This window comes from Corythoichthys intestinalis, chromosome 15 (genome assembly GCF_030265065.1).
Source record: "Corythoichthys intestinalis isolate RoL2023-P3 chromosome 15, ASM3026506v1, whole genome shotgun sequence".
NCBI classification, from domain to species: domain Eukaryota; kingdom Metazoa; phylum Chordata; class Actinopteri; order Syngnathiformes; family Syngnathidae; genus Corythoichthys; species Corythoichthys intestinalis.
Window position 1 is genome coordinate 15,874,678 of NC_080409.1, and position 12,604 is coordinate 15,887,281.

Below are 12,604 nucleotides of genomic sequence, written 5' to 3' on the forward strand. Positions count from 1 at the left end.
CAACAGTTAACTCACCATTGACTGCACGAGCGCCATGAATGGTATTGAAGGACAATGGCGGTTGACTGATTCTTACTGTGCAAAGAATCTTTTTTTTAATTGAATATTTGACGTAGTTTGATCATGTATATGGCGGAAAACACTCAGGTGACTCGAAGTTCTGCTCTGAGACCCCCAATTTGGCCAAATTTCACAGTTGTCCGAGATGCATGTGTGATACATCATTTGAAAGCTTAAAATCTCTATTTTATGGGGGAAGAAAAATTTTTGAACGGGGCATTTTTTGACACCTTAAAAGTAGGTATAATCAGGTGAGTGAAAAAATTTTGAGACCTTTGAAATTTTAGTTTCTCATTTAAAAAAAGGTTTTGGACACCCATCCTGGTACATAATGAGTAACATTTCAAGATGACCCCCCCGTGTCTACTCAAGTCTTTGATAATCGATATGCATGCACTACGACATGTGGGTTGATGTACAATAATAAAGGAAATTGGTGTATAAGTAAATGTAAATTTAATGTAGCCCTGTTTTATTTTCTAAATAAACATGGCTAAACAGGGAGTTGGCTGTATATTAATGATAACTTTACGGCATACAGTTTTTGATTTGGCTTGATTTTATTCTGTGTAAAAAAAAAAAAACATTTTTAGGTGTTAAATTCCAATACCATGATATTTTATTTTTTGCAGTGGGCTTTGAAAATATTTTTTCAATTATTATTAAAGAATGTGAATTCGAGATACTGAGAATAAAATGCTCCATATGCATAAAGGAAACATACAAAAGTGAGTACATAACACTATCCATTATATTTAGCCTTGAAGCCTAGGACCTAGGCTTTATGATTTAAGCAACTTATGTATCTAATACATCGATATCATCCCATAATAAGCAATCTAAAGGGCAACGAGGGTCGAAAAGATAAAGGTCAACACCCGAGTCAGTTAGCCTGCTGTGTCCATAATTCTCGCACTAGCGTTCAACTGCAATGTACTAGTATGTCTTTTTGTGGCTTTCTGGTAACTGGAGGTGAGAGCACAATGAAAGACACCATTATTTTAACGAGATATTATCGCGTACTTACCTTGTTTCGATCCAAAAACTCAGTGTAGCATGTCTCACCGAATATCAAGACACAGCTGTGAATGGCCACAGGCGGACTTTTGGGGGATTTTATGGGTGAAACACGGTAATAAGGGTCGCAATGCAGAAATCGGAGATTTTTTTTCAAATTTTTACCCTTTTAAACTTTTATTTTTTTTTCCTTTGGATCGATTATTTAATATATATTCTAAAATATCGTGGAAAATGCGACGGTAACAAAAAATGCAGTTAACCAATAGTTATGAGGTAGCTATCCGTGACCTATTTACAGACACTATTCTTATTGTGACTTAATTTGTTTGAAAGTTTAAAATATGCAAGTGAATAATTTGTCATTTTCTTAACTAAATATTAGACATCAATAAATGATTTTAAGCTAAAAATGATAGAGCTTTCAAATTATATAATTACCTTTTTATGGCTGGATTGAAACAAAAGCTATTGCGCGGTGTCTGTAAACGGGGGTATCCAGGGTAAAATGGACAAATTAAATACTTCAGGGGCTTAATGCGCCATGAAACTGCTGTGGCAGCATATAAACATATTCTATCAAACGCAAAAGTTCGTTTGGCTTAAAATACAGCAGTTTATCTTAAAGAGGGGTGCAAGAGCAGAAACTGCTTTTTCAGCATTGTATGTGTTTTCTGCCATATGTATTTTTTCTGTAAAGAAATCCAGTTGTTTAATAATTTTGCCATTTAATTCATTTACTGTCCATTTAGAGCGGCACTATTATTTTGGAAACTCCTCAAGCGTTTATTTCCGGTTCTGCATTTACGGGTTAATATGTCAACTCCTTCAATTACATGATTGTGCCTTGTGAAGTGAATTAAAGGCCCTGCACATAGATCGTGAACATTTCTTTCAATGCTAGATGGCGGAATAGTGGTGTTAAATGTGTTTTTATGTCCGTTTTTTCGATCGTTCACACTCGTAATTTACAGTGGGGAGAACAAGTATTTGATACACTGCCGATTTTGCTGGTTTTCCCACTTGCAAAGCATGTAGAGGTCTGTAATTTGTATCATAAGTTCTCTTCAACTGTGAGGGACGGAATCGAATTCAAAAATCCAGAAAATCACGTTGTATGATTTTTAAATAATAAATTTGCATTTAATTGCATGAAATAAGTATTTGATACATCACGAAAATCAAACTTAATATTTGGTACAGAAACCTTTTGTTTGCTATTACCAAACGTTCCCTGTAGTCCTTGACAAGGTTTGCACACACTTCAGCAGGGATTTTGGCCCACTCCTCCATGCAGATCTTCTCCAGAGCCTTCAGGTTTCTGGGCTGCTGCGGGCAACACGGACTTTCAGCTCCCTCCATAGATTTTCTATCGGGTTCAGATCTGGTGACTGGCTAGGCCACTCCAGGACCTTAAGATGCTTCTTACGGAGCCACTCTTTAGTTGCCTTGGCTGTGTGCTTTGGGTCGGTGTCATGCTGGAAGACCCAGCCACGACCCATCTTCAGGGCTCTCACTGAAGGAAGGAGGTTGTCAGCCAAGATCTGGCGATACATAGCCCCATCCATCCTCCCCTCAATACAGTGCAGTCGTCCTGTACCCTTGGCAGAGAAGCAGCCCCAAAAAATGTTTCCTCCTCCATGTTTCACGGTTGGGATGGTGTTCTTGGGGTTGTACTCATCCTTCTTTTTCCTCCTAACACGACAAGCCTAGTTTAGACCAAAAAGTTCAATTTTGGTCTCATCCGACCACATGACCTTCTCCCAATGCTCCTCTGGATCATCCAGATCGTCGGTGGCAAACCTCAGATGTGTCTGGACATGCACTGGCTTCAGCAGCGGGACCTTGCGTGTGCTGTAGGATTTTAATCCATGACCCGTAATGTGTTTCCGATGGTTTTCTTCGAGACTGGTTCCAGCTCTCTTCAGGTCATTGACCAGGTGCTGCCGTGTAGTTCTGGGCTGATCCCTCACCTTCCTCATGATCAGTGATGCCTCACAAGGTGAGATCTTGCATGGAGCCCCAGAACGAGGCAGATTGACCGTCAACCTGAACTTCTTCCATTTTCTAATAATCGCTCCAACAGTTGTTACCTGCTTGCTTATTTTCCTGTAGCCCATCCCAGCCTTGTGCAGGTCTATTATTTTATCCCTGATGTCCTTACACGGCTCTTTGGTCTTGGCCATTGTGGAGAGGTTGGAGTCAGTTTGTTTGAGCATGTGAGCAGGTGTCTTTTATACAGGTAACAAGTTCAAACAGGTGCAGTTACTTCCGGTAATGAGTGGAGAGCAAGAGGGGTTCTTAAAAAAGAACTAGTTGGTAATGTATCAAACACTGTAGTTAAATACAAATTTATTATTTAAAAATTATACAATGATTTTCTGGGTTTTTGTATTAGATTCCGTCCCTCACAGTTGAAGAGAACTTATGATACAAATTACAGACCTTTACATGGCTTGCAAGTGGGAAAACCAGCAAAATCGGCAGTGTATCAAATACTTGTTCTCCCCACTGTAGCTGGTTTTAGCTAGTTTTTATCAGCTACAACTATTAAAATATCAAAAAATGATGTGAGCAGTGAATGTAGTGGTTGGAAAGGAGATGGCGTGCAGATGTTCACTGTTGTTGGTTTATAGTTAAATTTGGTGATTTGGTCTGTTTATTCAGGGAAACTCATTAAGAGGTCTGTGAATATTGAATATATGTATGTTACTCACCAGATACTAAATGTGTGTACATGTATGCAAACCTGTACGTCAGACCAATAAGAGTTCATCTCCATTGCTCCTTAACTGGAGCCCCTGTACTGGTCAACACGTCTGGGCAAACTAGTCACAAGTAGAATCTTCAACACTTTATTATTTCTACAAAATTTTATTAGTGGATTTGATGTTAATATTTTCTTGCACATGTTGTTGTGCACTTTCAACTTGTTAGATGGCATTAATAAATATAACATTCTGAACAAATACTGTTTTGGTCGTTGGGTTGTGCTAAGTACAGTTGATGCGCTGTATTTTTTGGGTCAATGGTTGTTGGGTTTTTGTTTTTTTTTGCCAAAGAGTCTTGTCGCACAGGGACACAATGTAGGCTAGGAGCGCCGCTGCTGAAGGATGAGCATTCAAAGCCAGTCCTCTCAGTTTAAATGAATTGGATGTCTATTGTTGTCAATGGCTGGTAATGAGTTAAACTGACAATAAACTTTGGGAATGCCAGACTAAAGTAATAAATACATAATATTGCATTTGTAGTGCAGATCCAAAAGTAAAAGAATCGGGACTGTAAAGTGCAAATCATAGCAATCCCACGGTACCATCAAAAAATGCCCTCTGGTGCAGTATACTGCATAGGGAAGAGATCAGAGCAGTGCGAAGTGCTTGGAGGCAACATCGTGGCATCATTGATCTCACTATTTGATACATTTGCAGGAGAACTCCAGTATTTTAGTAAGTACAAGTTTTGGGCCTCAGAAAGACATGTTCATTTTTTAATCAACTAAACTCCTAAAAATGGCAATAACAAAAGAATTGCTCAGTATTCTTACAAAGACTCTTTCTGTGCTCCAGGAAAATCTGGAGGCGTGTCAAGCTTTGAGTAAAAGATTTGTGGACATTGACAAGAAGAGGAGTGAACTAGCTGTCTACTTGTGTGAAGATGCCAATCAGCTGTCGCTCGAAGAGCTTTTCGGAACAATCAAGACTTTCCGGGAACTTTTCATCAAGGCGCTGAAGGTCGGGGATGATACTGGTGTCATTTTTAGCGTGAAAAAAAAAAAACTGTTTTGATATGTTGCTGTCTAAGTAGAAAATTGCTACTGTGTGTACAATTTGTACTTGGCAACGTGATGTCTCTTTTGCAAATGCAGGACAATAAGACCAGGAAAGAGCAGGCAGCCAAAGCGGAGAAGAGAAAGAAGCAGTTGGCAGAAGAAGAGTCCAAGAGACAGAAGGGAGAAAATGGCAAAATAAGTGAGTTTTGACTGCACAAGTCAGAAATCCCTTTCATATGATTTGAAATCTTTTGAGTATGGACATCAATCATTCAAAAAAAAAAAAAAAGTTTTTGAATGCAAGAAATATAGTTGAAACCCCCAAAATGCCTTTGAATTTTTTGTTGTTGTTGTTTTGCTTCATTTTGTTTTCTTTGCTAGACAAGGTTTTTTTGGATTGATGTAATGTTGTTTTGTGTTATGGCCATATTAGGACCTTTTGTGGCTTCATAATTAAATACATTTAAAAAATTTAAAAAAAATTAACATAACAAGTCCTCCCAGGCTAGCAAGTGGCGATCATGGCTTGCTTTTCAGAAAGACTCCGTTGGTGTAGACACTTGACAAAATGTTTTTTAAATTAAAAAATGTAAAAAAAACAAAAAAAAAAACACTTTGAATCATTTTTATTGGGTGGGTCAGTTTTATTTTTGCATTAGTTTTTTCTTTGAAAATGTCTTTATAGAATAGTTTGGGTAATATAGTAATGTAGACACAAATGTCCTACCCATAATATGGAACAAGAACAAAAAAAGTGATTGCTTAAATAGAGTAACTTTGTCAATAAATGTGTAGAAATGCAATTTTTTCAAAAACCTTAGAAATATTCTTCTCAAGAATTTTTGTTTGTTTGAAGCAATGTTTTTGGAATAAATTATACATAAAATTTCCATTCCAGTCAATTTGGCCCAAACACAAAACATTACCTCAATTCAAAAAGTTAAACAAAAAACCTTCGCTTCTATCTAAAGGTGCAACAATTAATTGATTATTCGACAATTAATCGATTAGTAAATTATTCGGCAACTATTTTGATAACCGATTAATCGTTTAGGATCTTCAACTCGTATAAGTCCTTGAAATTATAACGTATATAACTTCTCAGCTGTAAATATCAGATTTCTTCTTTATGGTATGTTTTTGTTAAAGTGAACAAAAATGACATGAACAAAAATCTTTTACTTTGGAAAACAATTCACATTTTTGCCAATTTTCTGACATCTGTCTAAACTAGCTCAAGGCGGCAACAACTAATCAATTAATAAATTGGTTGCCAACGTATTTGATCATCGATACACTTGAAGGAAATGGTAATCCATTTTGTCTTCATTGCTACTTATAACATGCCGAAATCAACTTAAAGGTAAATTGTGAAGGTAATTGAAAGAGGTGACATTTATCAGATTATCGATTAATCGATTATGAAAACAATCGTTGGTTGCATACTTCTATCAAAAACATTTTCAAAGAAAAAGTCAGTCTCAACTATATTTTTGCATTCACTTCTACTTTGAGAAGGATTTTTTTTCTCATCATTTTTTAAATTTTTTTATTACAGGGTGTCCATAAAGTCTCTTTACCGTTTCAAAAATGTATTAAAAATACAATTGATTAGATATTCAGATTTGTTCTATTGTATTCAGCGTTTATTGAAGTTTTTTTTACCTCTTTTAATACTTCTACATGGGCACCATTAGTTGCACGAAGCACATCAAGATGGTACTCGATTTCTTGCCATGTTCGCTGTAGCATAGCCTCATCAATTGTGGCAATGGCATCAGTAATCCTTCGCTTAAGGTCAGTAATGTCCCTTATCTTTGTTCGATACACAATATCTTTAACATAGGCAACATAGAAAGAAGTCCAGGGGAGTGATATCTGGTGAACGTGGTGGCCAAGGAATTGGCCCATCCTTTCCAATCCATTGGTCTGGAAATGTTTGATTGAGGAACCCACGAACATGCAGCCCCCAATGTGGTGGTACACCATCTTGCTGAAAAATGATGGTTGGTTGAAGGTCATTCAGTTGTGGTGCCACAATTCATTTAAAAGGTCAAGGTAAACATTTGCAGAATTTGAAGTCTCGATGAAGAAAACCACACAAATGCAGTGTAATAAAAAACTTTAATAAACACTGAATACAATAGAACAAATCTGAATAAAATATCTAATCAATTATATTTTTAATACATTTTTGAAATGGTAAAGAGACTTTATGGACACCCTGTATTATTTTTGAATGAAACACCTTTTTGGGGATTGAATAGTAAAGAACTGAATCAACCTGTGCCTCCTCACCAGTCAGAAAAGGCTTTGTGCCACAAGATGATGGCTGCATAATCGACCACCTGCTTGCAGACATTAGGAAGGGTTTCAGCCTAAGAAAGACCAGGCCAAGGTGCGATTCGGAAAGCCTCCCTCATAGTGAAATGAGTAGGGATACCTGCCCACCTGGTAAGGACAAGAGACTGTGGCACCCATCTGCAGTTCTAGCGCCGCTCCTGAGTCGCTTAACTGCGTGCCGCAGCCTCGTTGCTTTTATGTGCCCATACGTCCTTCAGCCTGCATCAGCTTTTACACTGTATGTAATGTGCTTGGGAAGTGTATTGTCATGCATTCTCGCTCATTACCTCTGCCAAGTGCAAAATGCAAGAGTTATTTGTGTTTATCACTACAGCATTGATCTTTTCCAAATTGAATAGAGCAGGAGTTCCAAATCTTTCAAGTCCCATCACACCTCTGTTTCATACTGACTGAAAAGTGCATCATGTAGTGGTCATAGGCGGAGATTGTGGTTTGGGGGTAAAGGGGGGCATTGCCCCCCCCCTCCCCTCAGTGGAAAAAAATGTCATTGCATGTAAATGACTTTCGTATGAACTACTTTAAAGGGGAAGTTCAGAATTTTTCACATAAGGCTTAATCTTTGAGTTAGTGGGGGTTTACACAGTAATTGGAGTTGATTTTTTAAAAAATTCCGTGCAGTTTGTTTCAGGCCTCCGGAGTGGCTAAACTAGCGTCTGTCAATGGTGCCTGCTTAGCATACTAATAAACAATATATGTAGGCTGTCCACCTTTCAGAAATAAGGGACGCCTCCCTCACGCCCAAAGCCGTAGAGGCGAAAAAAAAGGGACATCCCCAAAACTCCTGAAATGTATCTATTTACATATATTCTGTATTGGTTCAATACGGAACGCAAATTCTAATTCCCAATTCGGAACGATTCCTTGTTTCAAGGGACGGGTGGCAAGCCTAAATATATGCACACATGAGAATCACCGATGACCCATGAAGTCAAATGTTGGCCATGTTTTCAGAATAGTCATTAAAACTTAAAAAAAAAATAAATATATATATATATATATATATATATATATATACACACACACATTAGGGCTGTCAAACGATTAAAATTTCTAATCGAGTTAATTACAGCTTAAAAATTAATTAATCGCAATTAATCGCAATTCAAACCATCTATAAAATATGCCATATTTTTCTGTAAATTATATATACTGTAAAATGTTGGAATGGAAAGATAAGACACAAGATGGATATATACATTCAACATACGGTACATAAGGACTGTATTTGTTTAATATAACAATAAATTGACAAGATGGCATTAACATTATTAACATTCTGTTAAAGCGATCCATGGATAGAAAGACTTGTACTTCTTAAAAGATAAATGTTTTGTACAAGTTATAGAAGTTTTATATTAAAACCCCTTAATGTTTTCGTTTTAATAAAATTTGTAAAATTTTCAATCAAAAAATAAACTAGTTGCCCGCCATTGTTGATGTCAATAATTACTTACACAATGCTCATGGGTGCTGAAGCCTATAAAATCAGTCGCCAGCAGAGGGCAGCAAAACTCCATAAAACACAATTAACAAGTGGGCATTTCACTCTACGGACATTTAAATCTGTCTGAGCGGGACATGTGCGTTAATTGCGTCAACTATTTTAACGTGATTAATTTAAAAAAATAATTACCGCCCATTAACGCGATAATTTTGACAGCCCTAATATATGATAAATTACGGCAGTTTGGTGTGACATTGTTTTGTCTACATGGGTATTTTGAACAATGATCTGCATTTTGAATTTATTTGACCGTTAGATCTGTTAGTATTTTTTATTGGCATGCTAAGCAGGCACCATTGACTCGTGCTAGCTTAGCCACTCCGGAGCTCTGAAACTAACAAATAACTGACAAACTGCATGGAATTTTAAAAAATAAACTCAGACTAATTAAACCCCCGATAACTCGAAGATTAAGCCTAATGTCAAAAATTCTGAACTTTCCCTTTAAAATAAAGATCTAGCTGTTAAAATGTTGTCTATAAAACTTGTAAAGCAATAAAACAACAAAATAAATGAACAACAATCCTTCGATGTATTTCATAATAGGTCAAAATTATTTTTCAAACAGATATCTGACTAGCACTTTAGAGGATGTCTTTTGCGTTGCTTAGCCAAAACTATACCTGAAGCGGCAAGAGGGCTATTTAGAATTTTAAACTGAAGCTTTCAAAAGCTTCAAGTGAGATTGAACCGAGGATTGAACACCAACAGTACCAAGAGATTGATTATACATAGGCCTATGTTAATTTTCTGGCTGACAGTGTTTTGGGGTCAACATGTTTTGCTCCCCCCTCCCACACAAGTCACTCTGCCTATGGTAGTGGTAAAACTAAAAGAAATGGATCAAAAAATCCCTTCACTATGAAAAAGTGTGCCATCTATAAAGTGGCGTACAACATTTTGCTCTGACAATCAGTAAACCAAATTGACCATTTTTATGGTGGGAAAGGGAAACCTTGTTTTCTCTTTTGCTCTTTGAGTCACATTGGAACTGTTCCCCCATTCCCAAATACAGTACTCTAAAGGTATGGTCCTATCCTATAAAATGCCTTGAAAGACTACAACAGATTCCATCTCGCCCCATAACTTTTGCGTGACAGTTCAACCTTGGCAGAGGTACGCATTGACTCCCATTGAGATGTCGCTGTTATTTTATAACCTGTTGTGATCATTCTGTTGACATTTCCCTACTCAGGGTCAAGTGTGAAGCCTGTAGACGAAAAAGCCGCAGAAGTGGCCTCCACCGTTTCCGCTCCCAGCACACTTCCAACAGAGGATCACCAAGCCAACTCAGGCGAGGTGAACGGCTTCATCAGCTCACCAAATGGCACTCCTTTGACACCTCACGGACAAGGTGTGGTTCAAGTGGTAGCTTCATCCCAACCAACTCCAGAGCAAACAGTCTTGATTGCACCAGCACCCAAGGAAAGGCTGACGACATTACAGGAGGAGCAGACCTCAACACCTGCAGTACCCCAAATTAATCTTCTGGTGGAAACTTGTCCATCTCTCCTCACAGATGATTCAACTGAAACTAGTGTACTTAGCCCAACCTCCCTGTCAGACTCTGACCTGTTGGAGGCCGTGTTAGATGGAACTTCCAGCCAGGTACCTGAGGAGCCAGCAGACAGTGTAAATGGCCAGCTTGCAGACAGAAATTCAAGTGAAAGGAATCCAAAGGTAGACGAGAACAGTCAAACTATTGACAAGAGTTGTTTAAAAGATGCCAAAAACCAAGACAAAGGTCTAGATTTGCATGTTGCAAAACCACCTGTGCGAGATGTAGTGGTGAGCTGCACACATGAAGACCCCAAAAGCAACAAGACTCCTATTGAGAGCATGCTGGGAGCTGATGTCCAGGATGGAGTCGAATCCGATGATGTGCCATCGGCAAGTGAAGAAATTACTTCATCACTAAACTCCGAACCAAAGAAACAGAAAAGTTTCTTTAAACGCAGCAAAAAGAAAGATTCAGGTAAACTATCTCTTAAGTTCAACCAAAAAATCGAGAGCCTTGTAAAATGTCTTAAAAATAGATGTTTTGGTGTATTGCGGGTTATGTGCCTTTCTTAATAGATGCTTATTTGGATTTTAAGTATGCATTGTTTGTTTACAATGGACCGTTGGTTTGAATTTTCTGTTTTTCGTTCTGACTCTCTAAATCACAAGGTAACAGTGGGAAAGGACACACTAAACCTAAAAAGGGCTGTGTGTTGCAGTGAGGTAGGTCAAGCAGTGGGATGGCAAACTGCAGGAATATCCTTATAAATTCAGTCACTGTCCAAACCTGTGGCAAATAACACCATGTGTTGGTCTAACTGGGATCTGGAATTCATTTGTCTGTGTTGTCCAGCTTTTAACACCTTTCACTGTTACCGTCAAAAAAAAAAAAAAAAATCAAACTTGTCCTTTGGTTGGATTAGTTGGTTTAAAACATGGTGCAATAACAGAAAAAAATGATGCCTTGACTTTCCTCATTTCAGTCTTGACAATGTGCAGTCATTGTGAATGAAGTTCTCATGACAGATTTCTTGTCTCCCATATTTTCTTGTCCATTCCCTAATTCTGCTGGAAGTTTTTTTTTTTTTTTTTTTTTATCTACTAACGGCAGTCTCATGTGCTTTCTGCAAACCGCTCTTATGTAAATAATACTATACACCGTGCATTCAAGCTGATTAAAAAAAACTTTGTAAGCCAATGACAATTGCTCATGAATTACTGTATTGGCCCGAATATAAGACGGCCCCGATTATAAGACGACCCCCTCTTTTTCAAGACTCGTTTGAAAAGACTTTTTGAACACAATTTTTCTACAGAAAATAATTACATCTGAAACAAATGATTATAACAATGTATTTGAGAGAAAAAGCTTGGCGTTTACCTCATTCAAATCTTATCTGAACATTTAAATATGTAAACTAAAGCGCAATCTAATTCGTAAACAAATGGTTTATTTACATTTTAAAAAACCAGAAGCCAATCTATTGTGATAAAACCAAATTGCAATAACTGCATTAACCATCAAAGTGAATTCTAACTAGTCTTGAAACAAATCTGAATAAGGAAAAACATTGCAATAAAATAATGCAAACTGGTTAAACTAAAAGGAGTAGCGGAGATCTGTCATGACAAAGTTGCTTCAATGATATCTGGCGCCATCTAGCCTCGTGAATGAGGAGTAGCTGAAATCTGTCAAGACAGAACATTGCTTCAATGATATCTGGCGTCATCTAGCGTCGTGAAAGGGATATGTCTAGACCGCGAATATAAAACGTGACCCTTTTTCAGTGTTATTTCAATGCCAAAAACAGTCTTATATTGAGCCCAATACGGTAATCACATTTATGAATAAAATTGCTCTAAGTATTTTATAGCGTATTTACTCTACTAATTTCTCCCTTAGGCAATTCCAAAAAAAGGAGATCCAGAGGAAAAAGAAAAAAGTTGACGTCACAGCAGTTGTAAACTGGCAATACTTCAAGTACAGTATGCTGAGTGGTTCATTTTGTGAGACTGCACAGATATCTGGACCAAGAGTTTATAAAGTCATCCGAGGCTGGGGCTTTGACAGCATTTTGGATGTAAACATGTCACTTTATGTAAATTGTTCTTGATTGTAAACTATTCGAAAAGAGGGAGAATGCTTTATATGTTTTTGTATAGTTGTAAAAGTTTTGTTGAAAGGATGCAAGAAATATTTTCAATCGGATATCCTATATAAAACTCTTAATGACAGCATATATTGTAAGTTTTACTTAATGTTTAAGCTATTTTAATAAACGAAAATTGGCAGTAGTTGTTTTTATTGCGTGACTACAAGAGCCTTATAGACGACCATTACGCGCTCGCGTCTAGAGCTGACATCATCAGCAGCCTGTCACAGATATGGC

At 37.4% G+C, this 12,604-nt stretch overlaps 1 protein-coding gene across 3 annotated transcripts in view; it reads left to right on the plus strand.

Annotated features, from left to right (window-relative positions):
* The window catches only part of inf2 (inverted formin 2), a 38,598-nt gene extending 26,092 nt beyond the window's left edge, over positions 1-12,506 (plus strand). Inside the window, exons 18-23 of one of the 3 annotated variants that reach the window (XM_057859727.1) lie at positions 4,644-4,808; positions 4,943-5,045; positions 7,148-7,300; positions 9,910-10,689; positions 10,884-10,937; positions 12,118-12,506. In XM_057859727.1, coding sequence (XP_057715710.1) covers positions 4,644-4,808; positions 4,943-5,045; positions 7,148-7,300; positions 9,910-10,689; positions 10,884-10,936 — 1,254 coding nt within the window. In that variant the 3' untranslated portion in view covers position 10,937; positions 12,118-12,506. Of the gene's footprint in view, positions 1-4,643; positions 4,809-4,942; positions 5,046-7,147; positions 7,301-9,909; positions 10,690-10,883; positions 10,938-12,117 lie in introns of those variants that run through there. The other 2 variants (XM_057859726.1, XM_057859728.1) reach the window with 2 other exon arrangements.
* Positions 12,507-12,604: the final 98 nt, after the last annotated feature.